The sequence below is a fragment of the Rhodamnia argentea genome, chromosome 2 (assembly GCF_020921035.1).
Source record: "Rhodamnia argentea isolate NSW1041297 chromosome 2, ASM2092103v1, whole genome shotgun sequence".
Lineage (NCBI taxonomy): Eukaryota > Viridiplantae > Streptophyta > Magnoliopsida > Myrtales > Myrtaceae > Rhodamnia > Rhodamnia argentea.
Genome location: NC_063151.1, coordinates 8,445,158 through 8,461,379, shown reverse-complemented (window position 1 = coordinate 8,461,379; position 16,222 = coordinate 8,445,158). Strand labels below are relative to the sequence as shown.

The window sequence follows — 16,222 nt, the reverse complement described above, 5'->3', positions numbered from 1 at the left end:
TGATGGCCTATAAACATGAATTGTCGGTAATTAGTGTTCGCCGCCACTAGGCAAAATCAAATTCTCGTGCATATTTTGAGTTCCTAGCAGCAAAACCAGACGGATCCCGCCAACTAGGGACCACGTGACGGCACGTGCCTCCACGTACAGCCTCCTCTGCGTTCCCGCGTGTTCGCTCGCTTCCCGATTTTGCCTCTCGGCAAAATCGGAGCTCCAGTCTCGCTCTCTGAACCGAACCAAACTCGTTCTCTGCTTGATTTTCGGCGTCACACGACGAAGAAGACACTCTCGTTAGTTTGTTCATGGCCTGATTCGATTCCGATCGCTTTGCCACTTTGAATCCGGACCCTTCGTCTCTATGGAGGCCTCAATCCTCACGGCGACCCAGAAGTACGCGGCGTGCGGCCTCTTCGCCCTCGCGCTTCACCATTCCCAGAAGCACCAGACGCGGCCTTGGGATACTTTAGCTCCTCTCGGGGAAGAGCCGATCGGCGAGGGCGTGTCGATCGATCCCAGAGCTTCGGACTCGGAGCAGCCCGAGTTCTGGGTTCACGAAGACTCCGGCCTTCTTTGGCCCGTCTACAGGTGCGTGTTCCGAGTTTTGGTTCATGCTCGTTGTTGATTTCTAATTCTAGAAGCTGAGGGAAGATGGAGGTGATAGGCGGATTCGGAATTGATCGGGGCTCGCGTCAGCAGGTTTTTGAAGGTCGATGAGCGATCCTGGGATGGTTTGAAGGAGACTGCAGGGTCTTCCTCACAAGTTAGGCATCATGTTGGAGCGGTGCGTATCACGTAATTGCTGCTGTTATGACGATAGTCTTCTTGTTACGTGCATTTTTCTGAGTATGAAGGCGTGAGGTTTTATCGTTACTGTGCTATAAGTGTGCTATTTGAGTGTACTTGAGGAGGATAAGGTTTTGGTCCTTCAGCTTCGTAGTACACGTTTAGCCATCATGTTATGCCTTCGAATTATGTGAAGGAACTTCTTTTTATGCTTGCCGGGTATATCAAGTTGATGTCGATACTATTTCAGTTCCTGAAACTGCTTACAGAGGATGGGGAAGAAACTTGTCCAGAAAGGACAAACAAGGAGCTAGCTTTGGCAAAGGCTGTTGATGCCATGGTGCTTAGTGTGGAAACTTCTCCTGTTTATGAAGAGGATACTAGGAGTGATGACTATGAAAAGGAGTGTCGAGAGAAATGTTCTGATTTCCAGACCAACGGATCATCTGAGGAAGTGGTGAAGCTGGATGGAACAGCTCGGGCAGCAGGTTCGAAGATGACTGCTGAAGAAGATGTTCCAAACAAAGTTCTTGGGACATCTGAGGAATTCATGGAAGAGGGAAGGATGATCAGTCGTCAGAGAAAAGTTGCAGTTCTTTATGAGCTTCTTTCAGCTTGTGTAGCGGACAGCTCTGAAGATGAGAGCAAATCACCTGGGAGGAAGGGCTATGATGCTAGACATCGCGTTGGGTTAAGGCTGCTGGCGACATGGCTTGGGATTAAATGGCTGGAAATGGTTTGTCTCATGCAATTTTCATTAACTGGGACTCTCGTTAAGCATGCTAGATACTGCAACACGCGTGCCTGCAGATCAAGTATTTCTGGTTTAAACAGTGCATGATGCTCTGACTACTATCTTCTAGGAAGCTTTGGAGATGATTGTTGCTTGCTCTATGATGTCTTCATTGAAAGTAGAAGGTGCGAAGGAAGAAGATACTGAAGTCACAGAAAACCGTTGGGCTAAATGGAAGCGAGGAGGAATTATTGGTGCAGCGGCTTTAGGGGGAGGGGCCTTGATGGCCATCACCGGTGGTACAAAATTTATTTGTTTCTAGGCGGAAATTGTAGTTCACAAAACAAGTTTGTATAGTAGGCGAGATTTGCTTCGAGTGACCGGTCAACTGTGGTTTCTTCACAGGGCTAGCTGCCCCGGCTATTGCACAGGGAATGGGAGCCCTGGCTCCAACCCTAGGAAGTCTCATCCCTGCTGTTGGAGCCGGTGGTTTTGCGGCAGCAGCAACTGCTACAGGATCAGCTGCAGGTTCTGCTGCGGTTGCTGCATCATTTGGAGGTATCAATTTTCTGGATTTACTATTTGTGGACAGTTCATTGACATTCTCTTTGGATTTTAAGCAAGTAGTATTACAATATAAAATCAGATGTAGTATTCAGTCTTATGTGAATGGAAATGAAAAACAAGAGACACGTTTTCTTTAAATATAGACTTTTCCCCCTTTTTCCATTTCGTGTTCAATTTAGGCTACTATATTATCAAGCAATAGTGGCTGGACAAATGCTCCTCTATGCCGAAATTGAGGATGTAAAACCAGTAGAGAGATTATATGTCTTCTATGGAGGCACAATGCTATTAGCTTTCCTACTCTGTCATGAGATGCAATGGTGTATCTTTTGCTTTCTTTGTAACTCTGTGCTTCTTCAACCCTTTGAGGTTTTTAAAAGATTCTAAAGACTCTATGCATTTCAGTTGCTGGAGCTGGCCTTACAGGAAGTAAGATGGCCAGAAGAATTGGTGGCGTTGAGGAATTCGAGTTCAAAGTGATAGGCGAAAATCATAACCAAGGCGTGAGTTTTAGCATATTGCATTTTGCTTCACTATTTGTGTTGAAGAGGAGGTATTCATAAAAATAGGAAGGTTTGCTCTATCTAACACCTCAAACTTATGAGCATGACCCTCTCGATGATGCTAAATCTTTTTTTATCAGCAATTGGCAGTTGAGATATTGGTTTCTGGACTTGCTTTCGAGAGCGAGGATTTTGTAAGGCCATGGGAAGGTTATGACAGTAACTTGGAAAGGTAGAGGAAATGACGTCTTCCACGTTCGGAAATTAAAAATGCTGACCTGGTGTCCGTGTCTCTTGTATTCTTGTACTAGAACATGACTTGACAGGAGTTGCTGATGTCATTCATTGGGTATCAGTGAATAGATGACATAATTTAGGGTGCTGACCTGTTATTTCCATTTACTTTGTAACAAAATGCTTAGGTTTGTAGTACTATTAGTTGCACATGTTACTAAGTTTTTGTTTGTTAAAACACACTTTGTAGGCAATTTAGAGTTGCTGATGTCATTCATTGGGTATCATGTGGATAGATGACATAATTTAGGGTGCTGACCTGTTATTTCCATTTCTACTTTGTATACAAAATGCTTTAGGTTTTGTAGTTAACTATTAGTTGCAAATGTTACTAAGTTTTTGTTTGTTAAAACACACTTTGTAGGCAATTGTAGAAATTGAGTGTTAGGACCCATGAGTAATACGTACTCACTTTTGAGTTTTTGCATTTCTATCCCTTCGACTTAGAAATATGGCCTACTGAGGGATTGGAGTTTTTAGCAAAGAATTTCATGCAATGTAAGTGTTATTTTGCTTGGCCCCCATGCTCAGATGATCTAAGAGGAAGGGGAAAATTCTCTCTCCCACCTTGGCAACTTTGATGAATGGACTTTTTCCCCCAATTTAGTTGGGTTATTTCTCAAGAAAGAATTTAAGCTTGCTTTAGAGGGGAGGTCGCTGCCTTCTTGAGTTCTTTTGCCAAACTTGTGTAAGTTGACTTCTGCATATCACGGACACCAATTGCTAAAGGGGAGCAGAATAGTAAAGGAAACTATGAGGTTGCTTGAGTCTCACTTGTGGCAGCCAAGCTGAATTCCGCTTTAACATATTTAAAGCGTGTGGTACTAGTAGCCGCTCTGTTTTGATCCATTCAGATGGTGTGGTGATATTATTGTTTTCGAAATATAGGTATGCACTGCAATGGGAGTCTAAGAATTTGATTGCTCTAAGCACTGCCATACAGGACTGGCTTACTTCAAGTAATTTCTCACAACCTTACAAGCTTATGGCATCGTAGCATATTTAGTGAACACAATCTAATTCTTTTATTGATCATTGTACCTCCTCTGGCAGGAATTGCTATGGAGTTAGTTAAAGGAGGTGCAATGATGACTGTTCTGAGCACGCTTGTGGCTGCATTAGCTTTACCAGCAACTCTGGTTACTGCATCGGACATGATAGACAGTAAATGGGCCATTGCTATTGACAGGTTAAGAATATTAATTAGTATTTTTATTCTTTGCAAAAACTAAAATTAATATTCAGACCCAGAGCTTTTGAATCATAAGACAAGCATGCACAGCTCGCAATTTATCGAAGCCCTAGGGCTCCAACTGGCACAATTTTGCATGGTGTCAGTTCTGAATTTCTTGCTTGTTGAGTTAGGGATTCACAACTTGGTCCCTCACTTTCATTATGTGACATCGTACAGCCTCATTAGTTACTGACATTCTTGAGATTATCGCTTCTTCTGGACTTGTCTATGACTTAGGAAGCTCCATGACTTATCATGGAATCTCTCAGAAGTTTTAAAACTTATAGATGTGTCCGTCTACCATGCTGTGACTAAGCTGCTATATAGTATCTAAATTTGGTGATATCGTTACTCTATCTATTAGTACTCATCATTTCGTAAGATTCCTTGTTATATGATGCAGTTTACAGAGCTATTCCAATTTCCTTCCTCTTTAGCAATGCCCTCTTTGATCCAGTCATTATCCCATGTGTCACTTATGACTTTTCTTAAACCTTGCATCCCTCTTTAACCATGTTCCTTACCATGTATTTCCCATCCTTCTTTGGTTAAATAAAACTGACTGGAATTGCAGTGTTTTGTTGTCACCTTAATGCCTTTTGTTCTGACGTTGATATTAGCATTATTTGCAGATCAGATAAAGCAGGAGAACTGTTATCTGAAGTGTTACTGAAGGGATTGCAAGGTAACAGGTTGGTCAACTTGTACGTTTGATTTTGCTCATTCTTGTTGCTTTCTGCTGGTCTGCAAAATAACTCCATGGACCAAAGACTGCTCATTTTCCCCTTCTATTTCTATCCAAGGCATTGTCTGACTGCCTCTATAACATGTTATAGGCCCGTCACTCTCATAGGCTTCTCCCTGGGTGCCCGAGTCATTTTCAAATGTTTACAGTTTTTGGCTGAAGCAAGTGAAGATAATGGTAGATATCATATGGTTCTGATTTTGCGTTTCACTTGGTAATACCTTTGCTGGTCAGAGATATGATTACTTTTGTCCTTACTGTCTGCAGCTAGATTTGTTGAAAGGGTGGTTCTTCTTGGAGCACCAATTTCAATCAAGGATGAAAATTGGGAGATAGCAAGAAAGGTATATTTGAGCTCTCTGTTTCAGTCTTTCCTTCATAAATATAGTCCTGTTTATTTATGGTCTTACTATTCCATGACATGATTTTGCAGATGGTGGCAGGAAGGTTTGTCAATGCATATTCAACAAATGATTGGACCCTTGGTATTGCTTTCCGAGCCAGGTGCGAATGAGTAGTTCCGTTTTTACTCCCTACACAGTGGTATTTGAGTCACCTGCTTATTCCTTGTAGTAGAAGGCACAGAATACTAATGCTCAAAATGAAAATCTCGATTTACAGGAGAGCGGTAGACAGTCATAACAGTTTCAGCCTGTTCTCTGAGGTTCTGTTAAGGGGGATTTTGCTTTCAGCTTTTTTCCATTCCATCTACCATTAGTGATTAGAGAGCACCTATCTCACAGGGCATTGCCAGTGAAGTAACTTGAAGCGGAACTTAGGGGAAAGAAAGGAAGAGTGATGTAAAACAGAAACTTGGGAAAGCAAATTTATAGTTAACCATGATAAAGCTGAAAGCAAGAATTCAGATAAAGTATTGTTTGGGCGAAAAAGGGGAAATGTCAATGCTGAAACAGAAATAGTTTTTTGATATTGACCTTTTAGTAATGCAGCAGAAAGTGCATTTTTATTAATGTGAAAAATTACAGCTCCTGTGAACATCCAGAGCTAAATGATTCGGGGGTGACTGATTTTTTTTTTTCCTTGAGAAATTTCCCCCATAACAATCCCCAGATATCGAGTGTAATTTATCGTACCTTCCATTTGTCATGGCTCAGGGTGCCCCATGCAAGCTCTTAACCTACCTTTTGAACTGTAAAAGGTTTTGATACAAAATGGTAATAGGCTTAGGTGGTATCTAACATAATCATTTTCCTCTTCTGGAAACAGCGGTGTTTCTTCGGTATTGCTTCTATTTGTATCTCACTGCACTAACCGCTTCACCGTCTTCAGTTTGTTCTCTCAGGGGTTAGCTGGGATTCAATCTGTTAATGTTCCTGGCGTGGAGAACGTAAGCTCTCTTTCACACTTTCTTTACAGTAATCCTATCCTAATTTTCCCCCATGGTCTTCATAACCATCCCGTCGTTTTCAACCTGTGATCAACTTATCTTGCAGGTCGATGTAACAGAGTTGACAGATGGTCACTCATCCTACCTCTGGACGGCAAAACAAATTTTGGAACAGCAAGAACTGGACAGTCCTTACCCCGTTTTCAGAACAAAAAGTGCGAAGATTCATGATGAAAAGAGTTGTCTTACCTTAGCCTGACTTCTCTAAGCAACCTTCATTTTCTGGTTGGCTTTTCATTTCATCCTCTATCGAATGTTACCTTTCTTTTGAGTTTGACAACTCACCTTCCAGGACATCAGTAGTTCCCCAGTCAGGTGTCTCTGGCACATCATAGAACAACCGTGCAGGCATCTTTTATGGACTATAGTGAAACTCCTCCAGTCCTTCCTAAGTTGGTCTTTTTGCTTTAGCTCGGACATGCCAAGAGACCTGGGTGGAGCTATAGTTAGCATTCTGGACTTAGTGCTAGGCGCCGAAGCATTCTGAATAGCAAGATGCCTTTCGGCATAACCGTAGTTTGAACATGCAATTTGTCCTGTCTTGCTATTGCCCAGCGACACCTTTTCCCTGATTTGTTTGCCCAGTTTCTCAGATGACTGTTAGTTATTTATGATTCAAAAGACCTACTTGTCCTCATCACTGGGTAAGAGGATCTGATATTAATCCTTTCATACTTATTAGTTGGTGAACTTGAGATGCATTTTCTCGGTCTCCGGAAAAGACATTATATGGACCGAATCAAAGGAGTGTGTCATCCTAAAATTAAGATTCACCTCTTCTCGTAAATAATCACTTGCAACATACCATACCTCAATGAATTGAAGTAATTTTTGTACTGCACGAACATTCCCATAATGATGGTTAGTACAAGATACCGAACAACATCATTTTATGAGAATTTAATTTCTAGTTTATTTGTCTTTTTTTTTTCAAATCATAATTACATTGTTCATCTTTAAATATTGCCAACTCTGAATTTTTCTTTATTAATATATCCATCTATATTGGTTAATGCATTGTCTAGGTGGAAGCATTACAACTGTGTTAAGCTAATATAATGAACATGATAACTATAGAATTGAGACCCGGTACACAATTTGGTCTACGCTGGTCTTATTTCTCATCAATGATTTGTTGGGTTTTAAAAAGGCAATTAGGTGTTACAGCCGTGGCTATTGATTGGTTAGCATGTGAAATTATAATCATTGTATGACCGTGTGAATTGATACTGTATTGGGTCCACAACATGAGTGAGAAAGCTCATGTGCCGCCCATCCTCTGACCCAAGACTGTCTGAAAAGAGTTCTGTCGTAGTTTCAAAGAGAAGCAATTGGACCTATTTCGGAGAAAAAGTTTGCCTCTAGACGTAGATGGGACACGGCTATTCTGACACACTCGTTAGCTATACTTAAGTTCCGATTATTTTACGAAAAAAGAAGAAGAAGGTATTTTAGAAGATATTTTTTAAAAAACAATAAAATTAAATGAATCAAAAATATTTTTATGGTCTGCGTAAATATTTTGACACAAATTATTATTGATAATTTATTGACTAATTATTTTAAGCGATACGTGCGATCATTTTTAGAAAAATATTTTTTAAATTACTCATTTTTTCACGAAACAAAACTAAACTTTCAATAAGAAAATAATTTGCATTGGAAATGACAAAATACTCCTTTAATTGATGTTCAACAACCGTCCACAACACATTCGTGGGTGTTCTTGTGCACTAAATCTACGGATACTCATCCAACGAGAGGTTATCTTAAGCTGTCATTTGCATTACTTAACACGGTTTGAGTAGAGCGCGTTCGGAGAGTCGCCCAATCCCCTGTCCCTCGAAATGTTGACAGTACCGGTGGTTTCTGTGTTCCTACGTACGCGATCAAACCTAGAAATAAGTGCAGCTGAGCGTTTAATGCGCACGTGTTTCTTGGCAATGACAATTCAGGTGGGAAAATGTAGCCTCAGTTATGCTGATGGTTTTTAGTGTCCGAGCGATGGTAGTTTAGCATTTACACATTGTGACTAGTATACATACCGTACTTTTCAAGTCCTTCATATAATTGAAACACGTGCTTTTCATTTATGTTACTGCTGTTGATGTAAATTTACGGTCCAAACATCAAGATAAGAATCAAGTAAAGATAAGTTGAGAAAAAATCGCACAGTACGATAGTCGAGTCATATCTAGTTCAGTTCGAATCTTTCAACAATTGCAAAAGTTGAGCTAGAAAGAATGCAAAGGAGGAAGATACGCCCAAACACACTATGCTGAATTCTTGTTCGAATGTAGTTTCCCTTTCGAACCAAAGTCCTTTTCACTTTAAGCTTTTAGTTTTCAGGTCAAGCTTGTTATTGGTAATGTTTGTTGTGAATACCTATTGTGGCAAAATACTTCCATTTAAGTGTTAATGTTTCTTTAAATTATCTTTCATTCCGATGTTCTCGGAGATCTTGCAAATTTACTTCTCCGGCACTTTTGGAGTTTCCTTTGCCATTTAGGTCAAAGTAGTTCTTTTTCACAAGTCTCTTTGCTCTCAAGAGCCCGGTTATATCGATTTAAATCCGACATTTTGATTTTTTGGCACGTTGAGTGAGACTTCTTTTGAAAGTTTTCTGCATGGCGGGGAAGAGTGCATGGACCTAATGCTTGAAGCAATCAAGCACTCCTCCTATGATCAAAATTTCTGAAGAGCTCAAGGAGGAAACTTTTCACGTGGCCAATGGACAATGCTAATGATGAAGTGATGTTTAAGGAACTGGGTTAGGGAAATCATCCCTGAGGAATTGGTCCAGACAGAACCGCTCCTCGGTTTTTAGATCCGGAGTTCATTAACCCGGCCCAAATGCCCGGTTCATTTTCACTTTCTGTTAAAATTCAACTGTTCGAAAGGACCTTGAGAAACAGAGCGACTTTCTCCTAAAAAGATCATCAACTCCCGGAGATTTGAAAATCCGCACCTGAACCACAAGCTTCGGCTTCCATGGAGGCCATCCGGAAACAAGCCACGAAGCTCCGAGATCAGGTCGCCAAGCAGCAGCAGGTAACCATCCGGCCTCTTCAATTCTCCTCTTGAACCCTTCGGGATTTAGATCGATTTCGTGGTTCTCCCCCGATGCATATTGCCAAATTCGTGGCTACGCCGATCTGGCCTTCGATTTTGGTTGTTTCTGTTCGTCTAATCTGCTTATTAATTGATCGAATCACTGGATGAGGTTGCGGGGATTTAGTGTTCTCCGTGCTGATCGTGTGTTCAGCTGATTATGAACGTTTGGGATTGATTGTAGCAGCAGGGGAGATCCGCTTCCTGATTACGATTGTATATGAGGGACTTTGTCTGTCTTTGGCTAATTTGTGAGTCAACCATAGTGCATGGGTCGGTAAAACCTCTAGATTTGGTGGCGTCTTGTCTCTGCATATCGGGGTGAGGCACAGGTTGCGCACTTCTACCTGTGATGTACATAATGGAAGTAATCAATGAAAAAATGATAGAAAGAAAATCAGACATGGCTCTGGCATATATCGTATATCGTAAATTCACCATCCGCTATTAGATTTTACTTTTGGAATGAGTGCCAAGACCCATATCGGTACAGCTTCACAGATCGGTGGGATTAGAGGAGTTCGGACATTTGGCCTCCTTAAACGTGCACCTCAGCGTGATCTCTTTTCAGCATTAATTGGAGGAAAGAAAACCGAACCCAAAAAAGACATTCTGCAGTAATTTTATTTATCGATGTAGTAGGAGTGTGAACTGTGTGAAAAGGACACTGGGAGGGTGAAGGATCCACCTGCTTTAAAGTTTTCAAAGCCAACTGCTAGCATTCATGGGACTACCATGCCAATTGTTCTACTTCGTATGCGATTATTTGTTTAGGTTCTGATAGTGTTTCCAGATTCTTTTTCGAGGTTATTTTACATCCTTCTCTGTTCTAAGAGAGTCTCTAGGAGCCATCACTGGGAGTGTTTTAGCTGGTTTCCACCCATGCAGCAGAAGTTGTTGTTTAAGATATTTGATTTTGCTTATTGATCTTTCTATTTAGATTTATCAGATTGCGGTTAATTTTGTCACAGGCTGTCTTTAGGCAGTTTGCTGGTGTATACGGAGGTTCAGATAATGTTGTAGCTGATGAGACAGAACTTCAGCATCATCAGAGACTTGAGAAGCTTTACATATCGACTCGTGCTGGCAAGGTTACTCCGGTTCTCCTTGTTGATTGAAACCTATGTTGGTTATTTGTTTATTAACCAGAGTTAAGAATCTAAATTACCAGCATTTCCAAAGGGATATAGTTCGTGGTGTGGAAGGTTACATAGTTCATGGGTCCAAGCAAGTTGAAATAGGTGAGTTTGTGGATAATGTTGTTCCGCTATGGCTGGGTTTTGAGTTTACCGGTGTCATTTGTTTTTCTTCATGTTTTTTCTTCGCAGGTACCAAGTTGTCAGAAGACTGTAGAAAATATGGTGCTGAAAATACATGTACCAGTGGCACTACCTTATCTAAAGCTGCCTTAAATTTTTCAAGAGCTCGAGCTCAAATGGAAAGAGAGCGTGGAAATCTATTGAAAACTCTTGGAACCCAGGTAAACCCAACTAAATGTATGCCTAGTAGATTATATGCTCGTTCACTGCTTGATTTGATTGTATGGGATGAACACTAAGTGCAAACTTATTATGCGGGAAGTGTATCTTCATTTTTGCACTATTTCATTTATGTTAGATTGGGGATTATCATATCACTGAAACAATTTGCAATACCTCACGCATACTGGATTCTGATCTTTTTCTCGGATATTGGTATTGATTTGTTTCACTTTTTAGCCCCTATTCTCTTAAAGTTTGCCTCATCTAAAACATCACATTAAATGTATAGAAGCGGGCTTGCGCTTTCTGGTTTATCCCACCCTGCCTTCCTTTTCATCCCCCTTTTCTTGCCTTCTGCAAAACCCACATGAGTCCTGCACCATTGTGTCCATGTGCTTGTGTCTCCCCAAGTCTAATACATGCATTGTCACATGTTCTTACACTTTCATGTCTTTATATGCCCCTGTAGTTGATATGCTTCCGTTGCAAGCAACCTGTCACAATCCTGCAGCCACACTATTTCCAAATTTTTTACTTAAGATTGCTTCAACTGAAATTTTCCTTTGTTGCTTGTTCTACCAGTATAGTTCAGAAGGTTGGGGATTTAGATTCCCTGGCTTTTACAAAAATGGGATGTCCTGCTACTATGTCCTACGACCTTGCTGGACCTTCAGGGACCCTGACTGAACCTTGATAATTAATGGCAGTTTAATGTACAATTTCTTGGTTATTTATTAAATTCCCTAAAGACATAAATATTCTTCATTTTTCACGAAATATCATCTTATGTCCTCTGTTTGGGGTATTTTATTTTGTAAGAGATGAGTTGAGTTAGCTTGCATTGATTGGATGTCCATACACGTACATGGGAACGCACACATACAAACTCGTAAATACAAACATATACTTCTGCATACATGGTGTAGTAAATAACGGATGTAGTTTCGGTTGAATTCTTTGACAACTTAAGTTGTGGAACTGATCCATAGCACCCCAGCAACAAGAAATTGTATGTAGACTAAATCATACTCGATCAGCCTCTAATCTAATTGATTTAAGGATGCTACTATAGGGATGGTAATTGCACATTATCATTATGACTGAACTAGTGGTCTCATCAGGTGGCAGAGCCTTTAAGAGCAATGGTGATGGGTGCTCCCTTGGAGGATGCTAGGCAACTTGCCCAAAGATATGACAGAGTGCGTCAAGAGGCTGAGGCTCAGGTGACATTATTTGAGTTTGCTCCCTTAATGTATTTGCAATTTAATTGTCACTGGCCATTTTAGGGAAGTCGAAGCTCAACTCACCTGCATATGATAAGTTACGTCCATTAATTCTGTCATCTTGTGTGGTTGATCCTTCATTGATTGCTGAAGTGCTGTTGTATGCTGTGTAAGCTGAAGCTTAATATTGAGTAATACTTGCTCAGAAATTTCTTCCTGTTTTGGGCTAGAATCATTTTAGAGTAGAACTAGAAGCAGATTGTAAGTTGTGTAATGGAAGTAGACTGATCTTAAGGTCTTTTCTTAGGCATGCGCCTTTCTTTGGGACCTAGTGTTCATAGTTTAATCTGCAAACGTAAAACAACTGAAATCCATTTGGTGAGTATCAAAATTACTTACCAAGAAGATAACTTTGTAGTGCTCCTAGACAACACTTCTACTAGTAACCTTAGTCCTTCCATCATCTTTGGTTCTGCCAGCAGGGTTGGGGCCCCTCATTATAATTATATACTAGTCTTAGCAGAGGGATGTATAGCTTAGCTCTCTTATAGAAACTCATGAGATGACAACTTAAGATTTTTCATACCCTGATTATTCTTCCCTTTAAAACTCTGGCATTCTGATTTATGACTCTCTCTCTCTCTCTCTCGCGCTCTCGCGGAGGGCTAGAATGTTATCACATTTGCTCAAAGTTCTTACCTGAACATTGTCACTTCATAGCTAAGCCTTGGCTAAACCCAGGAAATCTTAATGTAGCTCTGAATAAATTAAATATATACATTAAGAAAGGGTATGAAAGAAAGAGTCTAAGAACGTGGCAGCAGACATTTTGTGGATGTTCCATTAAGAGAAAGGAAGCAGACTGCTCTGAAGGCCAACTATCTATGGGGAGAGAACCGAAAAGACTGACAATATGTTTCAGGTTTTCCTTCATGTAGTATACTGAAAGACTCAGATCTTAAAGATTCTATCTATCCAGCTCTCAGTTGTGGGGTCCGAAACGTTGTCAGCATAGTTAGCAGACATCCCTGATAATTTCTTGTAGAACTTGGAACTTTATTTGCATTTAAAGTCCAGTCTTTTGGTGTGTCTAGGATGGCTGGTTTTTGAGAATTTTCGCAATATTAGCATTTAATCGCAATATTTGGGGATTGAAAAAAGAAATGCTAGAATTCTTGCAACGGAAGGTGTTATTAGTTCTTCAAGGTTGCCCTTACATACCGTTATGCTCCAATACAGGCTATCGATGTTTCTAGGCGCCAAGCTAGGGTAAGGGAATCCATGGGTAATCCTGATATTGTCATGAAACTAGAAGCTGCTGAGGCCAAGCTTCAGGAGCTGAAGACAAACATGGCAACATTAGGTAAAGAGGCTACTGCTGCAATGACTGCTGTAGAAGGGCAACAACAGAAAATGACTCTTCAACGGCTTGTTGCTATGGTAATGCTATCCTTCCACCCTTTTTTCATTTTTTTCCATATGAAGATGGTTGTAGTTGTTTGCGTTCCTAATGGATAATCAAAGCTATACTTTCCTTTGAATTATAGGTCGAATCAGAAAGAAGCTATCATCAAAGAGTCTTACAGATACTTGATCAACTTGAAGGCGAGGTCTGATATATATATTGTTTTTTTGCATGGCTTTTCTAGCACTAATTTAAGATACGCCTTCACTAATCTAGTAGGTTTTTCTGGTCTTGCTAAACTTCTGGTTTTGATTGGAAATCATCTTCCCTTTCTACAGTTGTTGTCAGAACGCCAACGAATTGAAGCATCTCCAAGTGTAGCTGCTGATACTTCTGTTCCTCCTCCCCCGTCATATGAGGAAATCAATGGTTCATTTGCTTCTCAGACGTATGATGAATCTGCAGATTCCATTGACTATTTCTTGGGAGAGGTAGATCTCGGTGAATTTTTGTGGACGATATATTTTTCTTGATGGTTTACTTCATTATTTACACCATATCACTATTTAGCATGTAATCATCTTTTGTCTGAATTATCAGGTTATGCACTCATTTAGAGCAGTATCTGATGTGGAGTTAAGTTTATCAACAGGGGACTATGTTGTTGTCCGTAAGGTTGTCACTCAGTTCTCATTTTCTTTATTATGAAGCTTCTCTTCTGGTTATGCTGACTAATTTATGCTTGTTTTAGTCTTTTTTAGCTGATTCCACTTAGAGGCATAGTACTAGTTTAACATTGCTGTCGTATGGCATCTTTTGTTTCCGTAAATTGTAGATTGCATGGTGAGGAGATGCAAAACTTGGAACTAGGATAAACTTGTGATACGCGGTGTGAGGACAAAATGTATTAACATTGAATGGAGAAAAATCTGTGTCAGATGTCGTCAAGATAGATGATTCTATTGTTCCGTGTCCTAAAAATCTGTGAAGGTGTTGGTAATTGTTAAATGGTAAATAGTTTAGCCGGGAAAGTGATAATAATTTACCACTAGGGTAAAAGTTTATGAATGTCTTGTTGAGTAACTGATCTTTATTGAACAAAGTATCTAATTGTTCGTAGCTCAACTTTTGTATAAGTACTAGTATTAGATTACCAATTCCTATTTGAGTAACTTTCTTATTTCTACTTGAGGAAGATACCAACTGTTCTAAAATTAACAACTCATCAAATTAACAACTTTAATTTGGAAAACTTACCAACTTTCGTATGAGTAAGTTACCAACTAGTATTAAAGTACCAACTCTCGACCAACTTTGACTTGTGCAATTTACAATTACTCTTGTCGGTAAAAATTTTCCTACTAAAAGTTACGGGCAACCAATTTGCTATTGAAACACTTCTTCCAATATATCAACACTTCCACCACTGCATCTCGTTGCCACCACCTCCTTCACTAATTATTAATTGCAACCATGGCCCCATCACATCGCTAACATCTACATATATCCTCCACCTCTCCACTGTTTTCAAAACTTTCAGGAAAGATTGATTTGTTCAGCCAGAAAATAGTTGCTTTCTCAGTCCCGATCAAATTCTTGATGACCTACATGGCTGTGAGCTTTGAAAATTATTTGGATAGTAATAAATGACAGCCGCGAGTTACTGTGCTGAGTGGATTGAGAATTTTTCATCAGTTCCCTCCAGTATCTATATTGACTTCTCGTGCTCCATTTACAAAAAGAATACTCCATTTTCTTCCTCTTATATGATCAGGAGGTAGTTCAATTCTTTCCTATGCTAATGCAGGTGTCAAACAGTGGCTGGGCCGAGGGAGAATGCAAAGGAAAAGCCGGTTGGTTCCCCCTTGATTATGTAGAGAGGAGGGAGCGTGTTCTGGCAAGCAAGATGGCACATGTATTTTAAATTGTATGGGCGGAATCCTTCTTGCTGTGTTTGCGTTGCGAGGGTAATTGGGAAATGGATTGTCACCTGATACTGCTTTGTGTCTTGGGTGAGAGTGAGTTGTACTTTGTCCTTATTTTTGTTGCACCTCATTGACCTCAGTAACAGAAAAACGAGAACGCCGTGGTGTTTGCTCCAGTGCGGTGCTGTTCATTTGTCTCAGTGTAAGAAAAAGTTGTAGCTCATTTTTTTTTTTTTTATGAAATATATATTTACACAGCTTCAGCTCCTCTCTTGTCATGTTTCAAACTTTTGACCTTGAGAAAATGATAGAAGATTTACCACGGGGCCACGATGAAGTCTGTTTAGGATTTGCAGAGCTTGAACTGCATTTTGGCAGGCAGAGAGTTTGGTAGGTCAGGTCAATATAAACTCAGATACAATGAGGAAGGTCGGAATCCTCATCCGAGACAAATTGGATGGGCGACAATATGGGATAGATTCACGGTAACAATCGGAATGTGCTGACATGAGATGTTGGTTATATTCCAGGAAGCTTGAAGCCCAGAATAAGGCCTCCCTATAAGCTTGATGCTCATCTCTTTTTGGTACTATCAATCGGCTGTTAGAACACTTTAGTATATGCTGTTTTCACCATTATTCGCATGTAATAACAGCAGGGTTCTTCCAACCAAAAACACAAAAAGAAAAGCAAACAGCCGTGCATCATGTACTCAAACTCTGAGTAACAATCTGCCATCTGCACCCGAATCTTCAGCGACAAAGCTGAACCGAAAGTTACATGATTCATATTCTGTCACCCTCCTCCTAA

At 40.2% G+C, this 16,222-nt stretch overlaps 2 protein-coding genes across 3 annotated transcripts; both read left to right on the top strand.

The window, feature by feature from the left end:
* Positions 1-223: 223 nt before the first annotated feature.
* LOC115738657 (transmembrane and coiled-coil domain-containing protein 4-like) lies at positions 224-6,915 on the top strand. 2 transcript variants are annotated; one of them, XM_030671346.2, is made up of 15 exons: positions 224-585; positions 697-781; positions 1,034-1,519; positions 1,647-1,815; positions 1,922-2,074; positions 2,489-2,586; positions 2,727-2,818; positions 3,769-3,839; positions 3,934-4,069; positions 4,747-4,806; positions 4,951-5,036; positions 5,127-5,203; positions 5,293-5,363; positions 6,150-6,207; positions 6,314-6,915. In XM_030671346.2, the coding sequence occupies exons 1-15, from the start codon at positions 359-361 to the stop codon at positions 6,464-6,466; spliced, it is 2,022 nt and encodes a 673-aa protein (XP_030527206.2). In that variant the 5' UTR covers positions 224-358; the 3' UTR covers positions 6,467-6,915. The 2 variants fall into 2 exon arrangements, with proteins under 2 accessions (XP_030527206.2, XP_048130799.1); XM_048274842.1 differs by lacking the exon at positions 224-585 and having other exon boundaries at positions 700-781; positions 1,053-1,519.
* Positions 6,916-9,163: 2,248 nt separating this feature from the next.
* LOC115738655 (SH3 domain-containing protein 2-like) lies at positions 9,164-15,569 on the top strand. Its single transcript, XM_030671342.2, has 10 exons — positions 9,164-9,318; positions 10,350-10,469; positions 10,550-10,619; positions 10,707-10,858; positions 11,981-12,082; positions 13,322-13,522; positions 13,630-13,692; positions 13,826-13,978; positions 14,088-14,162; positions 15,295-15,569. Exons 1-10 carry the CDS (start codon positions 9,259-9,261, stop codon positions 15,409-15,411), a joined length of 1,113 nt encoding a protein of 370 aa, XP_030527202.1. The 5' UTR covers positions 9,164-9,258; the 3' UTR covers positions 15,412-15,569.
* The last annotated feature ends 653 nt before the right edge of the window (positions 15,570-16,222 follow it).